This window comes from Rhinatrema bivittatum, chromosome 16 (genome assembly GCF_901001135.1).
Source record: "Rhinatrema bivittatum chromosome 16, aRhiBiv1.1, whole genome shotgun sequence".
Lineage (NCBI taxonomy): Eukaryota > Metazoa > Chordata > Amphibia > Gymnophiona > Rhinatrematidae > Rhinatrema > Rhinatrema bivittatum.
In genome coordinates this window covers 4855579-4874166 of record NC_042630.1, presented here as the reverse complement: position 1 = coordinate 4874166, position 18588 = coordinate 4855579, and the positions used below count along the sequence as shown (strand labels likewise).

The following is an 18588-nucleotide window of genomic DNA, read 5'->3' as shown; positions in this document are numbered from 1 at the left end:
TGGAAGGGTCCATACACAGTGTTACTCACCACTCCTACTGCTGTAAAAGTCTCTGGATGCCCTTCATGGATTCACTGGACCCGCCTGAAACCTGCTGCCTCCAGTTGGCAAGTCTCCAGAATTGGAGACAACAAATTAAAGTTCACTCAAAACAGGCAACAAACTAGTCCAGGTTAAATGACTCAAGTACTTTGCTAAAGACTACTAACACATACATTTTTTCTTCCTTTCAGAATTAATCTGCTGATCTACTTACAAAGCAAGACATAAGGTGTATACTCTAAACCTCCAGCCATGAGAAACAGACTGCTACAAGTTATTCTACTAATCTCATGTTCTGCAACTACGTCTCTCATTCTACCTCTAAGCAAGAACTGCACTGAATGCGTCAAGTTAATCCGCACTACAACTCCAGATGGATTCCAGGTTGTCTCTACCATAATACACCAATCCCAGCCACCCACTCCATGTGCAACGCAACCTGCATGCGCATTAAACACCACTCAAGGATACCAGTCTTTTCACCGATGCCTACAGGGTGACAAGGTCATTTGTCACACACCAACAACTCCCAAGTACTATAACATTACCCTCACTGCTGGATTACCAAAGAGCTACACCTCAAGTATCATTCCAGAAGGAAAAGGTATCCTGTATTACATCAACTCAACCAAAGTCCTTATCGGAGGAGAATCTACTGTCGCGATAACCTTCGATGCCTGTGAAGCTATTGGAAAACACCCAAACGCTCTCCATTGCGGATCTCAATCCTGGAAGAAGTCCTATACTCATAACCACAAGTACCTTTGTCCTTACAATCGGGTTGCCAACCCATCCAGTTGGATACCATGTCAAGGAGACTTAATTTTATCGGGATGGGCACTGGTATGTGACTATACAGGAGGAGGTTACCACGGCTGCCACGGGGTTGGCAGATTAACTGCAGTAACTGGTAATATCGTTTCCATACAATGGCCCATACGAGGTGAAGGATCCCCCTGGCAAGATACTTGGGGCTTTGGAATCGATGGAACCGGAAGAGACCCCATGACTTACATAACCATCACCCAGCGTCGTGACAAGCCTTGGCCAATCATTCATCAGACCACTGTGGTGGGCTATCAGTCTTTTTTTGATGAAATATCCCATGTATCAGAAGAATTGAAGAAGCATGCCTTTTCACTTCAAGCAAAGAATATGTTTGTAAATCTGGCGGAGAATATAGCTCTCTCTCTCGAAGTCAAGAATTGCTTTGTCTGCGGAGGCACACACACCAGAGAGCAATGGCCATGGGAGGCCAAAGAGATCTTCCAAACCGACCTCAATCAATTGAACACAACTATAACTTACAACCGGAAGACACATCCCTACGAGTGGGCTCTCCAGACAGATGTTATTGGCAGACAATGCTTATCCCGGCAACACTCCCGAATCTATACAACCTCTGTAGGAAATTCGCCATGCACTGGGGTCCTTACTGCCAACTTGACCAAACTAACCTGGTGGCAGACTGAAAATTTGACTATGCCCACTACCCTGTGGACTGACTCAACCCTAAACAAAACATGGACTGCTGCTGGGGTGCCAACCACCCTCTTCGCTGCGCCAGATGGATACTACTTCGTTTGTGGCCGTCGGGCTTATGAATTGTTACCACTCAACTGGTATGGCACTTGTTTTCTGGCCACCATACGGCCAAGTTTCTTTCTTTTACCAATCACAGCGGGAGAAACATTAGGTGTACCTGTCTATAGCCCCATGAGGCCAAACAAGCGTCGCAGAACTGCTAAAGTTTCTATTGGAGATTGGAAGGATCAGGAGTGGCCTCCTGAGCGTATTGTACAATATTATGGCCCTGCCACTTGGGCTGAAGATGGGTCTTATGGATATAGAACTCCAATCTATATGTTAAATCGTATCATCAGACTGCAAGCAGTCTTGGAACTTCTGACTAACGATTCTGCCATGGCTCTCAATATCCTTGCCAAGCAAAACACCAAAATAATTACAGCTGTCTACCAAAATCGTTTAGCCTTGGATTACCTCCTAGCACAGGAAGGAGGTGTATGTGGAAAATTTAATCTCTCTAATTGTTGTTTACAGATTGACGATAAGAGCAAAGTCATCGAAGAAATTACTGATCGAATGATTCGATTGGCACATGTTCCTGTGCAGACGTGGACCGGTGTCCTTGACTGGACGGCCTCTCTACCAAATTGGCTTACTTCAATCCCCGGATTGAAGGACATTCTCATTCCTCTGCTGTTTTTTATTCTAACTTGCATTTTATTCCCTCTTTGTTTACCTCTTATTTTCAGAAATCTACGATCTATGATTGAAACCATTGCTGATCGCAGAGCCGCGGCTCATGTTATGATGATCAATAAGTATGTGTCTATTTCCTCATTCCCTGATTCTGATGCCTCTGACTCAGATATTACTTCTGACTCTGATGATGATTATTTTGACACTAAACTCTAATACTACTTCATTAACTCACGCCATTGGACCACGTTTGTTGTCATGGTAAGCCGGGCTACAAAGGGGGGTGACGCCAATAGGGCCCATCCGTCTCAAACCCGTGAAGTAACCAACGACCTGGCAACATATTAGGGTCCACCATGAAAGTTCTATGTATTAATTTTCCATCTCTTTTCAGTTACCTAACAGATACAAGTGATACTTCCACATCGAAGTTGAAGTATCAAAGGGGGGAATGAAGGAGTTCGATTTCATGAACCTCTGAAGACTACACTCCTGAAACGCCTCTCGTCTCTTCATGCCTGCCGTGAAACGCACAGCCATCTTGATTTACTAACATTTGCAACGCAAACGGAACCTAATACGTAGTGACGTACTTACGCACTAACATTTAGTGAAACGTAACTCCATTTTGAATTCATAATTTGTATTGTATTAATACGAACGCTGCCGCGAATGTCTAACCCGTCAATTAAATGACGAAACAATAGTCTGATCATAAGCTACACCTACTAGAGACCACGCTAGCTATTGCTTGTTCAGCAGGTTGTAAATTGTTTGTTCAGCGAAAACCAGAACGCATGTGTGAAAGATAAGAACTGTAAAGTGCATAAAGGTTTGCTCCGAAGGGGGCGTGGCATGCAGTTGTACTAAGCCGTTGTCTTAGCTGCATCTTGCTGGCAATAAAAGTCTATCTTTACGGATCAGTTGTCTGGGCCTCCTTACTGACTAAAAAGAGACGGTTACACTGACCCTCCTCCGCCCAGCCGAGGCGGCCACCCAAATATCACACAGACACAACAACAAACAGCCTCAGCCATAACTTGGATGCAAATGGACGCAGCCGTTTGTTACACGACCCTAACAGGGGAATCTAATTCAGCCCCCCGCGGGGGAGGTACCGGTCACCCCATGTCACTGCCCCGGTGGGACAGGGGTTTGAAAGGGGGGGGGGGGGGGGGGACTGCGCCCAGCGGCAGAGCACTGCTACCGGAGGGACCCCGTCCAGCTGCCACTCACCAGGCCCCATCGGAGCCCCTCACAACGAGCCATTTCCCCAGCCTGACATCCATCCTTGATGGCCAAGCGCAGCCCTCCGTGTTAAGATTATTCTTCCAGGATTTTGCCACCGCCACCGGGATCCTGTTATGTGGGGGCCAGGAAATCCCATCACGGCCCGCACTGGACGGGCTCCCCCCATGCCAAACGGCTACGGCCCTGCATTAAACCAGTGAATACGCTCTGCAGTGCTGAGCTACCATCCTTCCTGGGCTGTCTTAATCCTAGGCCCAGCTATGATGGGCTCCGCCGTGAATCCTCAGGCTGCTAACGCGCTGGGTTTCAGGAACTGCCAGCGCAAAGGGAACCTGGGCGAGCTACCACCGGCAGAAGGCTTCAGAGCCTTGAAGGGGAGGGACCCCAGACTGGACTTGGAGGAAGAATCAGCTGACCAGTTGCAAAGCCAGAGGAGACGCCTCGCCGCAACCACCGAAACCATGGACCGCGCCAAGACTGAGCAGATCGTACAGAGCATCTGCCCCGTAGGCTATGACAGCCACCAAGCGATCTGCTTGGCTAGCTTCCTCCGGGAGCAGATCTTGCGAGGTGAGGAGCTGCTGAACCCAGCAGAGGCCCGCTCTCTGGGCTAGGAAACTGCAGACTGCAGCTCGTACCCACCTGTGACCAGAATCGTCGTCCACTTGGTCACCGCCGACATCGCGGAGTCCACCTTCGGTGTCTTAAGGAGCTGAAGGAAATCCTCAGGGAGGGGGTATAGTTTTTCCATCGCACTGCTGACCTTGAGTGAGGCCTCGGGAGTATCCCATTCCCTGGCCAGTAGCTATAGGAAGGTGGGATGGGTGGGAAAGGCCCTGGACAGAGGGCGCAGGCCCGCTAGGACAGGATCTCCCTTCTTGCTTGTGGACGAGACGATGGGTGTGGGCGGCCCCGGAGGATCAGGAGGGGGGCTCGATGTCCAGCTCATGTAAGATATGAGGTATGAGTGCGTCCAACTCGTCCCTCTGGAAAATTCAGAGTACTCTCAGGTCATCGCCTCCCACCTGTGCCGCGAGGAGGGGCTCATCCTGACGGGGAGGGGAAGCGCCTCCCCCCTGGTCCCGACCCGGGCTGCTCCGAGTCTTGGCGCTGTCGACTTAAGACGTCCGCCTGAATGTTGGCCACGCCCGCAATGTGAGAGGCTGCCAGGTGTGAGAGATGTCTTTCTGCCCACGACATCAGGCGGGCTGTCTCCAGTGAGACGTTGGCTCTTCATGCCGCCCTGGCGGTTGATAAACGCCACCGTGGTTGCGTTGTCAGAGAGAATCCTGACCGCCTGATTCCGCACGAGTGGAAGAAAGTGTATGAGGGCCAGCCGTACTGCCCTGGTTTCCAGGCGATTGATTGGCCACGCCGCGATCCCGGCGCTCCCTGCACGCCGAACAACGTGCCGACCGCGACATGCTCGGCGGGGAGGCGAAGGCTGCGCCACCGATGATCCGAGAGGGATCGTGCCCGGGGGAGGAGCGGGAAGAGGTGTCTGCTAACCCTGCCGACCCCGAAGGTAACAGCAGAGGAATACGACCTCTCTGCTGCGGCGGTCCCGTGGAATGCGCCTCATGGGACTGCGGCAAGGGGGAGGAGAGGCTGAAACCTCCAACATCCACCCCCTAATCCGGGAATCTGAAAATCAAAAACCCTGATGAGACTGAAACAAGGCAAACACTTACCCTGTGAGAAACAGAACAGTAAAAGGTAAGGAGACAAGACAGCCCTGCCTGCAAGACTCCCAACCACAAAGCCAAGAAATAGAAAGAGGAGGAAAGGATTCCTCTAAACAGGGGGAGCAAGGCTCCCCTACTCCTATCTGCTGGAGTCAGGAAGATACTGAGGGTCTGTAGAGGGTGCACCCTCCGAAGCCGTGTCTGACTCCATCTGCAGGACGGGGGACATAACCCACCGTCTGGCCTGATCCTGGTACGTACAGGAAATGCCACTCAGCTTCTAGGAAAAGGATCGACGATGTCTTCCTTTGCAAAGTAAAAGGTTGGTTCTTTAACAAGTTTGTTCCTTAGTTGAACAAATATCTGTCAGCATCTGGGAATTTTAGGTCATGCGTAGTATCAGGCTGGGGGGGGGGGGGGGATTTGGGTATTAGAACCACTACCAAACTGGTCAGACCAAGGGTCCATCGAGCCCGGCATCCTGAATCCAACAGTGACCAATACAAGTCACAAGTACTCCAACATTAAATAGATCCCAAGCTACAAATGCTAGCAACAAGCTGTGGCTATTTCTTATGTATTAATAGCAGTTTATGGACTTCTCCTTCAGGAACGTATCCAAACTTTTTAAACCCAGTTACACTAGCTGCTTTAACCACATCCTCTGGCAATGAATTCCAAAGCTTGACTGTGGGTTGAGGGGTTCAGTGAAAAAGAAGTTTCTCCAATTTGTTTTAAATGTGCTACTTGCTAACTTCATAGCATGCTCCCTAGTTCCTTCTATTATCTGAAAGAGTAAACAGATTCACATTTACCCAAACAAGTGCTTTCTGGATTTTATAATATCTTCCCCCCCCCACCCCCATCAGCCGTCTCTTCTCCAAGCTGAAAGTCTTAACCTCTTCAGCCTTTCCTCATAGGGGAGCTGTTCCATCCCCTTTATCATTTTGGTTGCCCTTCTCTATACCTTCTCCATTGCAACTATATCCTTTTTGAGATGTGGCGACCAGAATTGTACACAGTATTCAAGGTGTTCACATACACTCCCTCCTCACCCCAAACCCACCAGCGACGGCAACCTTGGGGCCTTCCTGCTCTCTGCAGCCAATCACAGCTGCTGCTGATCTTCCTTTCACTATAACTGCTGAGACTCACCCCCCCCCCCCCTTCCACCCTACACAGAGCAAATCTGAGGACTCCTCTCTTCTGTGCAGGGCAGAAGAGAAAATGCTTCACCTTCAGCAGCGGGGAATGCAGAGGTTTACAGGACAGAGACCTGGCAATTCCTCTACAATTCCAAGGTCTATGGGTCAGATCCGGGGTATGAAAGGGGGAAATGCAGTATGGGATGGAGAGAAGGGGTGGGGTAAATATGAAAGGGAGAGAGATTAGGGTAGAAAAGGACCAAACCAAGAAGGAGAAAGAGGGGGAGAAGAGAGACGAAGGGGAGAAGAATAGTGAGGAGATGGTAGAGAGGTGAGAAGCCAAAAAGACAAAGGAGGCGATGGGGATAAGGAGAGGAGAGTTTACCTTCTGAGAGGCTTTGAGGTGGATCCTTCTGGGATTTCACAGTCACTAACAAAAAGAAGAGAGGAAGCTCGGTGAGACCACGGGAGCAGCAAGCGACCTCATGTCGCACTGAGACCCCCCTCCGTCAGCGCTGGGACTGCTCCTCCCTCTCCTGGGGGCTCGGGGGAGGGGGCTGCTGACCACTGCTTCTGCAGAGGAACATAGGTCAGACCTGGATCTCCACCAAGGCAGTGCTGGGCCATTCAACACCATTTTGTGAAAAAATAATTAGAAACACAGAAACTTGATGGCAGAAAACAACCGCATGGCTCATCCGTCCATCAAGAAAGCACTGGATAAATGCAGGGGATCTCCGAGGGAGAGATGGGAATTATAAAGCTAAATTAGGGCTCCACCCTTTCTATCCCAGGCTTTCTTGAATTCAGGTATCTGTTTTCCCTCCTCCACTTTCACTGGGAGGGCGTTCCACACATCCATCCCCTTATCTGACACTTAAGCATGGATTTCAATCTTAAGTCTGTTTAAACTATTGTTTAAACTTGTTTAAACTATCTTTTCTCTTACAGCCTAGTTCCACATTCCCTGTTATAATGTAACTTTTGTTTTTGTTTGCTCTGTTAATTGGTTCCCCCTAGTTTTATGTAATCCGGTAGGATAGGACCTGGTCTTGAGCATCGGTATATTAAAAGAATTTAAATAAATAAATAAATAAATCTGCACCTGAGGCAATGCCAAAGACCCAGGGAGCTGGATTTGAACCCTAAGCCTCCTTGATTCTCAGCCTCTGCTCCAATCACTAGGCTACGTCTCCATTCCATGATGATCAAATGATAACTGTTAGCATCTAAGGACACAGAGTGCCGCACACCATCAGGGAACGCTTCAGCCCTGGCGTGTACATATATATATCACACGCATGTCTCACATGCAGAACTGCACTCCCTAGTTAAGAGGTTGGTGGCAGCGAGGAAGGAGGATATTGTAATAAGTGCCTTTCACTCTGTGTGTGTGTGGCTATGCTTGCATCGTGAGCTGTAACTTGGAACTCTCTCTTTAATTTGACTGACTGGCATGTGGTGGGATAATTTGCTCAGAGTCATACGTTCTATACATTTTTACATTAAAGATGAACTTAAATAAGGAGTCACTAACAGAGCAGCACAGAATGGAGCAGCTCCTCCCCCTCAGGAGGGCGGCGCTTCGGCGCCTGCGCGTGAACTTTGAGCCTCGCAGTAGTCTCGCGCTGGTGAACGCCAGACTGAGACGGCGCGTACAGAGAGCGTCCCGGTGCCTCTCACTTACCTTGCTGGGCTTTTATACCCAGAATCAAACCCAGAATCAGAGCAGTAAGTAGCACCAGAGCGATCACGATCACGATCACGATCAGGCGTTTCCTTTTGCGGAGGCAGTGTGCCTGTCCTGAAACACAGAAAGGAGAAAGAGAGAGAGAGAGAATGAATGAATGAATGAATGAATGAATGAATGAATGTCACTGGTTGCAAACAGACCTGGAACGGCTGACACAGCTGAGAGAGACAGAGACACAGGACCCAAACACCGGGCAGCCCTCCCGCTTCTCCTCTGCTCAATCAGAAGCTCTTTCATTTCCTAAAAACGCTGCTGGGTTTTTCGCTGGGAGAAATGAAAGTTAAGCTTTCTTTGGGGAGCCTCGCTCCTGGGTTTGAAACATCTCTTCCTTCACTTACAAGTGAACGTGGACAAACAGCACTCGAGCTCCGCACACTCACATTCGTCCTGATAAAGGGGCTTCGAAAATATTCCAAAGTACTTTTTCAGCTGGGGTTTTAAAATGAAGCCAGAAAAAGAGGTTTTTGGGTTCTGTACTGATAAGATAATGAAAAGCTCAAAGCTGCCATATGACAACATTTAATCAATGTACAGGGACTTTCATAAATTATTTTGTTTCACTTTCTAGGTGAGAGTCCCTGCATTATGATTTCAATCTCCAAGAGTTATAATTAGTCCTAGCTTGTGAAATTAAGTCCAGTCTGCCACCTAGGGATGTGAAATGTAATTTACGCAAGGCTCTGATTCTTTGCAGAGTGTAAATAGCCCTTCCTAAGAATTACCTAACCCTAAGGGTGAGCCTGAGTCTTTGGAGAAGGAATCATTGATCATCAGCAGAAGGGACCTCTGCAGGGTCTGAAAGGCTCAGCTTGAATATCGCAGTGTTTGCATAATTCTTGTATCGCTCGGCAAGTCACAGCCAGTACAGACTTCAACTGACCACTGGCAGCTAAAACCGTGAAAACCAGTGCACATTTTCATGGCTACCAGATTACTGCATCAGCCTGTAAGAGGGCTTTTGTCTAAACCTACTTCTACCAGTCAACATATTTAAATAAATATGAGAGACAGGGAAGTGGAAGGTAAACCACAATGCTCCCATTAATGATTAAAAAACAAAAAAAATCAACCATTATTGAAACAAAACATCCATCTTCTTATTTTCTTCTGATTTTCATTTCAGTGCTAAGGGGATATCAGTATTTGGAAAGAGTTTAAGAATTTCTCCTACTTAGAGTCACAATTGTGGAAGTAACCACACAACTCAGGGGGTGCAGCTGCACTGATCATCATCAGAACCTCTGACAGGTGTCACCCTGATGTATGTAAAGTATCAAAGGCCAACATGGAAGGAGAGCTTTCAACAGGCAGAGAGCAATACAATAATAAGAGGTCCCTGAAAAAATAATAAAAAGAAAATATGGGGCAATGCTTAACTTGCGGACATTACTGCAAACGCCCCCAGTAGTTTTTACCTGCAGGGTTTGCCCCTCTAATCCAAGCAAAATTAAGTAAATTGTTATACTTTGATTATTGTCCCAAGAAAAAGTACCTGCAGAGATCAGAGATGCAAAGCTCCACATGTGGCTGCCTCCCACCGTGCACTTGTAAACTATGCAGGCAATGCCACACACCATTTTACCTGCATACACGTAGAGCAATTTTCAAAAATTATTTCCACAGCTGAAATGCTTTTTCACCTACAGAAATGGCTTTCAAAATTCATTGCCCTCATTATGAAAAGAAAGTAGGAAGACCCAGAAATAAAACTAGAAGAGCACATTTGGAGGTAAAACGACTGCCACAGCAGAGGTGGGATTATAACTTGGATCTCTAAGTTCCAGAGATTTCAGTTAATTCCACAAATTTCAGTTTATGCTAAACTGCTGAAGCAAACAGGTTATCATAAGACAGGACTCAAGCTGCGAAAATAAGGACATGCCCACTGCAGGGCAACATCCAGGACCTCCTCTCTCTCTGCTAGTCTTAGCCTGTGTGAGTGAGGGGAGCAGTAAGGCAGTGACTGCCCCTCTCCTCTCTCTGAGGGTCTCAGGTGTGAGTGAGGGGAGCAGTAAGGCAGCAACTGCCCCTCTCCTGTCTCTGAGGGTCTCAGGTGTGAGAGTGAGGGGAGCAGTAAGGCAGTGTCTGCCCCTCTCCTCTCTCTGAGGGTCTCAGGTGTGAGAGTGAGGGGAGCAGTAAGGCAGCAACTGCCCCTCTCCTGTCTCTGAGGGTCTCAGGTGTGAGAGTGAGGGGAGCAGTAAAGCAGTGACTGCCCCTCTCCTCTCTGAGGGTCTCAGGTGTGTGAGTGAGGGGAGCAGTAAAGCAGTGACTGCCCCTCTCCTCTCTCCGAGGGTCTCAGGTGTGAGAGTGAGGGGAGCAGTAAGGCAGTGACTGCCCCTCTCCTGTCTCTGAGGGTCTCAGGTGTGAGAGTGAGGGGAGCAGTAAGGCAGTGTCTGCCCCTCTCCTCTCTCTGAGGGTCTCAGGTGTGAGAGTGAGGGGAGCAGTAAGGCAGCAACTGCCCCTCTCCTGTCTCTGAGGGTCTCAGGTGTGAGAGTGAGGGGAGCAGTAAGGCAGGGACTGCCCCTCTCCTCTGAGGGTCTCAGGTGTGAGAGTGAGGGGAGCAGTAAGGCAGTGACTGCCCCTCTCCTCTCTCTGAGGGTCTCAGGTGTGAGAGTGAGGGGAGCAGTAAGGCAGTGACTGCCCCTCTTCTCTCTCTGAGGGTCTCAAGTGTGAGAGTGAGGGGAGCAGTAAGGCAGCGTCTGCCCCTCTCCTCTCTGAGGGTCTCAGGTGTGAGAGTGAGGGGAGCAGTAAGGCAGCAACTGCCCCTCTCCTGTCTCTGAGGGTCTCAGGTGTGAGAGTGAGGGGGAGCAGTAAGGCAGTGACTGCCCCTCTCCTCTCACTGAGGGTCTCAGGTGTGAGAGTGAGGGGAGCAGTAAGGCAGCAACTGCCCCTCTCCTGTCTCTGAGGGTCTCAGGTGTGAGAGTGAGGGGAGCAGTAAAGCAGTGACTGCCCCTCTCCTCTCTGAGGGTCTCAGGTGTGTGAGTGAGGGGAGCAGTAAAGCAGTGACTGCCCCTCTCCTCTCTCCGAGGGTCTCAGGTGTGAGAGTGAGGGGAGCAGTAAGGCAGGGACTGCCCCTCTCCTCTGACAGTCTCAGGAGCTCTTTCCTGCTGTCTCAGAGTTACTGACAGAGAGCAAGCTCTTACCATGCTTCCTCCTGGAATTTTCTGCATTCTCAGTGCCTTCCTGGGATATAAATTCCTCATTTTCGGAGATTTCATTGGCGTCTGCCCCACGCCCCGCGCTCTCTTGCTGAGCCTGTATTCTTCCAGATGCTTCGCCATTGCAGACTTTGACTTCATTCAAGTCCTTCGCCTCGCTGTTCCTCTCTGTGGGTGAAAAGTTTATGATGTAAAACTGGAAGATGAAAAGATTTTAGTGGTGGCCAGGCCTGACGTGACCAGGTGTGCGTAACGTGCATTTGCACGGAGCGGTGCCCCAGGGGAGGCAGCGGGCTGAAGATAGCAGGAGACCATTGTGTGTGAGCTTCTATGTATGAGTGAATGAGAGAGCCTGTGTCTGTGTGTGACTGTGTAAGAGTCTATGGGGCTCGATGCAATACAGTGCGCTCAGTTGGATGCAGGTTGTGTAGGCGCCACCTAATTCCCTTGTGTGTCTAATGCACAGCAAAACTAATAGTGCTCATCACATGCAAAATGCAATAAATGAATAAATAAATAAAATAAAATAAAAAAGGATTGGATAAGTTTTTGGAGGAGAAGTCCATTACCTGCTATTAAGTTCACTTAGAGCATAGCCACTGCCATTAGCAATGGTTACATGGAATAGACTTAGTGTTTGGATACTTGCCAGGTTCTTATGACCTGGATTGGCCTCTGTTGGAAACAGGATGCTGGGCTTGATGGACCCTTGGTCTGACCCAGTATGGCATGTTCTTATGTTGATGAGGCTATTAGTTAATCACCCGAAAAGCAAAAAAAAAAAAAAGGTACATCTAAAATGCTGTTTTGTGCTCAGAAATTAACGCCTGCCTGGAGCAGGTGTTACTTTTGCACTCCCAAAAGTTGTACAGAAAAGCAGAAGATCCTGTTTTTCTGTACATTCTCCTACTTAATAGGAAAATGTACTGAAAAGCGTTAAGTAGGAGGAAGGAAAACTTTTTTAAAAGTTAAAGAAATTTGTTTTAAAGTGCGCCAGATAGGTTTGGGAAACGGATGCTTAGTTCACAAGCGTCCGTTTCCCAAACCCATGGCTGCGTGCAGATTAGGAAATGAGATGCCGATAAATTCAGCGTCTGTTTTCCTAACTGGAAGAGGGCTCCTGCTGTCAAGGAGGCGCTAGGAGTATGCAAGCAACCCTAGCACCTCCTTGACAACGCAACCCCTAATTTAAACATTGCAAGGCGCCCCCAGGAGAGGTGCCTGGGGGTGCGCTAGGAAAGCAGGCGCTGAATACTCAGCACCTGCTTTCAGCGCTCTTTTTGATTTTTTTTGCATCGGCCCCTGTGTGTGTGTCTGTGTGAGAGCTTGTTTGTGTGCCTCCGAGAGCCTGTGTGTCACATACAGGCTCTCACAGGCATGCACGTGAACATACACACTCTCAAGGTACCTGTGAGAGGGAGTGCGTGAAAGAATGAATGTGTTATTGTGCATGTGTGAGAGAAGATACAATTTTTATGGCTCCTATCTCCCCCAATTCATGACAATCTCAGGGTGACTAAATCAGATCCCAGGAATGGAGAGATTTTTAAATCCTATTAGTTTTAACTACTGGATGTAATTTACATTTACATTGTATTAATATGCGAATCACCTAATGCATACAGGACATGGGGATGTACAAGAGAACATCCATAATAAGTAACATCAAATAAAAACAGATTTAGAAGGAAAAAAAAAACCAAAAAAGAAATGATAAAATCAACTATAAAAAAAACATAAAATCAAAATGTATACAACATTGCAAAAGAAACCTAAAAATAAGCAAGATTAAAAAGCTAAGTTCTGACTACCTTTCTGAAACTCTTGATGGACTCAGATTGCCTAATTTCAATAGGGAATGAGTTGCAGAGAGTAGGCCCCAAAACTGAAAATGCACACGCTCGAGTGACTTGAAGTCCGGCAAACCGTGGAGATGATACATCCAGCAGACTGCGTTGGGAGGAACATAGAGATCTTGTGGGCTGATGAAATCGTAGGATGGCATTGGTCCAATGACATGATTCATCTGTCAAGAGTTCAATAATAATCATAGCAACCTTGTATTTTATCCTTTCATGAATGGAAAGCCAGTGTAGCTTTATCAGGGTAGAAGTAATGGGGCGGATTTTAAGAGCCCTGCTCGCGTAAATCCGCCCGGATTTACGCGAGCAGGGCTTGCGCGCTGGTGCGCCTATTTTACATAGGCCTGCCAGCGCGCGCAGAGCCCCGGGACTCGCGTAAGTCCCGGGGTTTTCCGAGGGGGGCGTGTCGGGGGCGGGGCCAATCGGCGCAGCGTTTTCGGGGCCTGTCGGCAGCGTGCCCGGGGGCATGGCCGCGCCCTCTGGAACCGCCCCCAGGTTGCGTCTAGGCGCGCCAGAGGCCCGCTGGCGCGCGGGGATTTACTTCTCCCTCTGGGAGGCGTAAATCCCCCAACAAAGGTAGGGGGGGTGGGTTAGGTAGAGGAAGGGAGGGGAGGGCGTTAGCGAATTCCCTCCGAGGTCACTCCGATTTCGGAGTGGCCTCGGAGGAAACGGAGGTAGGCTGCGCGGCTCGGCGCGCGCCGGCTACACGAATTCGGTAGCCTTGCGCGCGCCGATCCAGGATTTTAGCAGATACGCGCGGCTCCACGCGTATCTGCTAAAATCCAGCGTACTTTTGTTTGCGCCTGATGCGCCTACAAAAGTACGCGAGGGCGCCCTTTTTGAAAATCTACCCCTTAGTGATCAGCCCACTTCAAACCAAAAAGCAAGTGAACAGCCGCATTGAGTAATAACTGCAAAGGGCGAAGAGAAACATTAGCTAAGCCAATGTAGAGAGCGTTACAGTGGTCTAAGATAGGAATCCATCTCGTTGATATACAAAAATTATCCACCAACACACCACAATTGACCTACAAATTCCCCTCCGCTTACACAACTCCACAAGACCTACCAGAGACGCATACAGAGGATCCCTCCATGTACCCCCTACTAAAACCACCAGTCACATTACCTTAAGAGATCGAGCCCTCTCCACAGCGGGCCCACCTTTATGGAACTCCATCCCTCCCGACCTCAGAAATGAGCCTTGCCCCCTAACCTTTAGAAAAAGACTCAAGACTTGGCTGTTTAGGCAAGCTTTCCCGAACTCCAATTAATGCACCTCGCCAGCAAGATATCCTACACAGCAGCTGTACCTCATCTCCTTGTATATAATTAAGTTCTTCTATCTCTCTTTATTTCCTCCACCCAAGTTCATTAGTCCTTGTTAATTGTAACTGCATTTCCTCATCACGTCTATCTATGTTTTTATTGTATTCTTTGCACCCCTGTTTTTTTATGTAAACCGACATGTGAGCGCTTCATGAATGCCGGTATAAAAAAAACCTTAAATAAAAAATAAATAAATAAAAAGAGAAGCCCGAAGAACTGTGTGGAACTTGCAAAGATGGAAATGATTTTTTTTTTAAGGCCAGACAAGTCACGAACTCTGTAGAAGCCTTGGAAAATAACATGTCTGAGGGCGAAATGACAAGGTGTTGTCTAATAAAACCAAGACTTGATCTGCTTCTGAATAATGAAATTATGGCCATGAAGTGAAATAGAACTGAAATTAACAGCAGTGTAAGGACTATGGATGGCATGAAACTCAGTTTTGCCCATATTTATGATAATTTATGATGTTTTAGCCACTTGAATAGCAGAAAAACCAAATGTTAAGGTGCTGAAGTGTGTCGCCCCATGTTGGACATATGCAAAGAACAAATTGAATGTCATCGGCATAGAGTTTGTAAGAATCAGACAAGGTAGCGAGAAGTTTGCAAACTGGAGTAAGCTAAAGATTAAAGAGGGTAGAAGAAAGTGCAGAACCTTGTGTGACTCCAGCTGTAATAGAACAGGTTGAAGAGAGTTCATGTGTTAGTTTGATGGCTTGAGTACGGTCAGATAGGAATAAAACCATTTAAGAACATTTAAGAATTCCTGAAGCCTGTAAAGTAAAATGTTGTGGTCGTTCGTGTCAAATGCAGCCGAAATGTCAAGTGATACTAAAAGGAATTGTTGACCCGAAAGTATCAGTAAGGGAGAGGAGTAGGAGCTCAGTACTTAAAGTTCGATGAAAGCCAGATTGATGTGGATCTAAAGTTCAGCTTTTTCAACAATCATTCAGTTGGCCCAAAACAGATTCTAGAATTTTAGTCCAAAAGGGTAAAGAGGAGATCAGCCGATTAATTTTTAGAATCTGAAGGGCAAGATTGCCTTCTGCTAAAAAAAAACAAAAAAAAAAACCCCAAACAGCGTGTTTTAAGTAAGAGATTGATAAGTTTAGAAAAAAATTGGAGCTATGATATTACGAGAACATTTCAAGAAAGCTGAAGAACAAAGCATTTGTGGGCAAAGGGTATTGGTGGATTTGGAAATTAAATTTTCAAACTCAGTTGACGAAACAAATTCAAAATTGGTCCAAGAGGAAGACGCAGGGGGAGTAGGCTGAGTATACCGTGCACATCATTTTTCAATTTTTAATTTGAAAAAAATAGAAAAAGATTCTGCAAAAGGAATATCAGTGTAGTGTGAGGTCATGGGATTGGTACGTTTTTTTGCAATGTTAGAGAACTTTTTGGTTATATCCTATTTCATTAATTTTTTTGGAAAAATGATCCTTCATGTATTTGTTTTTATATACTGGTGTTCGATTTGCATATCACATCTGTTTACATATAACTTAAAAAGTGCAGGAAGTCAAGCATTTCCTTTTGTTTGGTACAGAGAACACTAGAAACTAAATTCAAGCAGTCTTGATATTTACGAAGTAAAAGATGAAGTCTGAGCACTCTCAGAGGGAGCTTTTCTCCAAGAGCATTCAGCTCTTCTATGGGCATGTCTGGCAGTAAGAAATCAGGGCTGGATTCTCTCTCATCCATGTGAACCTATAAACTTACCTCCCTCATCCATTTGAACCTTATCTGTACCGCCTCTCGCAGCCATATGAAAATGTATAATCTAATATTGCCATAACTAATTTTGATCATAATGTCTATCCTAACTCATTAACATACTCTATTCCATCGAAACTTGTAAACCGTTATAATGGCGAAACCGAATGATGGTATATAAAACTCTATAAATAAAATAAATAAAAGCAAGGATGTGGTTTGGAATTAGACAAAATAAAAGATTTAAGTGGAGCAACTTGATCAAGAGCAGTTAAAATCAATAGAGCAAGATGTTAATGCAGCCGAAAAATTCTCATACTGAATGCTCGTGAATAATGGTGAAAGCACCTCGTGAAGTGAGGAGGCGTCAGCAAAAACTCGAGAGGATGACATAGTAGGTTCCATAGTAAGAGGAGAGCTAAGAAGATGTAACAAAAATGTAATGGAGTAACGATCTGACCAAGGGACAGGCGAAATGCACAAAGACTCTGCAGGAAATGCAAAGGTGGAGTCATTAACAAAGATAAGATGTAGAGTATGGCCAAGCATATGAATAACCCGAGACTGAAGTATATGCAAAGAAAGTGAGCAGCGCTGTGGCAGAGGAGAGACATCAATATGTAAATGAATAAAAGATAATTAGGATACTTTGTTTCTCTTTGACCTCTGATTTGTGGGATATTATCTTATGTACTCTCAGAGGATATGCATGTAACATATTCCTTACCAAGCATATGAATAGCCTGAGACTGAAGTGTATGCAAAGAAAGTGAGCAGCACTGTGGCAGAGGAGAGACATTGTAAGGGAAACTGCAGAATCAGCTCAGCATGTTTGACATACAGCACAGAGAAAAGATGACCTGACCATCCATCCTTGAGTCTGGATTGTTTAGACTGGGACTGCTGGCAAGGATAGTGAGTAATCCTGTCCCACAAACACACAGTCTAGTTTGGCATGCACACTTGTTTACATTACGCTATAAAAGACAAGTAGCTGTGGCTGACAAACTGAGAGAGTTCCTTTGCAGAAATGCAAAGTGATACTTTTCCTTTGCTGACATGCAAAGTGATGTTTGTCCTTTGTAGACGTACAAAGTGAAGACCCCTTTTTCGCCTGTGATGCGCTCTCTCCTTGCCAGGCTGATGATGAAAAGGGTGTAGTGAGTATTGGCCGAAATACTGTGCACGAATACAGATGTATATGCTTAGAACTGTATATTTTAGTGCTTAGATACTTAGAATCGTTAAGATTGTATATCAATAAACATTATTTTACTTTTACCTTGTTCTCGCCTACCACATTCCTTACAGACATCAATATGTAAATGAATAAAAGATAATTAGGATACTTTGTTTCTCTTTGACCTCTGATTTGTGAGATATTATCTTATGTACTTTCAGAGGATATCCATGTAACATATTCCTTACCAAGCATATGAATAGCCTGAGACTGAAGTGTATGCAAAGAAAGTGAGCAGCACTGTGGCAGAGGAGAGAGACATCAATATGTACATTAAAATCACCCAAAATAACCATCTTGTTGAGATCAAACTTGGAAAGCAGTAATTGCTCAAGAAAGGGAGATAAGTGAGAGTTCAATAACTTAGGAAGGATATAAACAAAGCAAATAGAGAAAAGGCTTGCAGATATAATTAACATGGCTAAGTTTGAGGTCCCATTTAAGTGCTCAACTTTAATGCTCCAAGAGCTTTATGTATGACCAATAAACCCCTGCCAGGGAATAACCAGGAGGACACATCTGATTAACAACCAGTAACCATGACTCAGTAAATCAAAAATAGAGTTGTTCCGTAGGAATAAAGTAATTAATAGCTGACATTTACTCTTCAGAGATTGAACATCGATCAGACAAGGTAAAGAAGGAGCACTTCTTACTATTCCTCTCATTACCTCAACTGCAGTAAGAGCTAGGACAAGAGGAGTTACTTTTCTTGAAAGAAATCTCCCCTGACCAGAGATAGACATGATTAGAAAGAAATAATCCTTAAGCCGACAGCTGTTAAAACTATCCTCGGTGACACCGTGCATGCACGAAGGAGCACACAAAGGAGCTCCTCTGTGCATGTGGCGAGGCATGCACACCTCCAGCCCCCCAGGGCAGGTGACATCATCAGGGGCGGGGCCAATGGCCATAGTGACAAGAGCCGGCAGAAGCAGAGAGGGCACAAGGTCAGGTCTCCCTGTAGAGCCCATAGGTGGAGAAGGCTTGGTAAATCTGGGAGAGCAGCTGGAAGACAATTTGATGATTCAGCTCTTTTGAATTTTTTTTTTTGGGGTGGGGAATAGAACTTTTTTTTTTTTAATTGGGGTTTTTTATTCATCAGATTTTTTAAATATTTTTGGTTTGGGAAATTTTCAATATTCTTTATAAATATGACAATGTTTTATATTTCTTGAT

General features: G+C 46.3%; 1 protein-coding gene across 2 annotated transcripts in view; it reads right to left on the bottom strand.

The window, feature by feature from the left end:
• The window catches only part of LOC115078701 (early activation antigen CD69-like), a 57737-nt gene that overhangs the window by 14459 nt on the left and 24690 nt on the right, over window positions 1-18588 (bottom strand). For both annotated transcript variants that reach the window (XM_029581679.1, XM_029581678.1), the window contains exons 2-4: window positions 11243-11425; window positions 8034-8150; window positions 6732-6776 (exon numbers count right to left, since the gene is read on the bottom strand). In XM_029581679.1, coding sequence (XP_029437539.1) covers window positions 6732-6776; window positions 8034-8150; window positions 11243-11425 — 345 coding nt within the window. The remainder of the gene's footprint in view (window positions 1-6731; window positions 6777-8033; window positions 8151-11242; window positions 11426-18588) is intronic.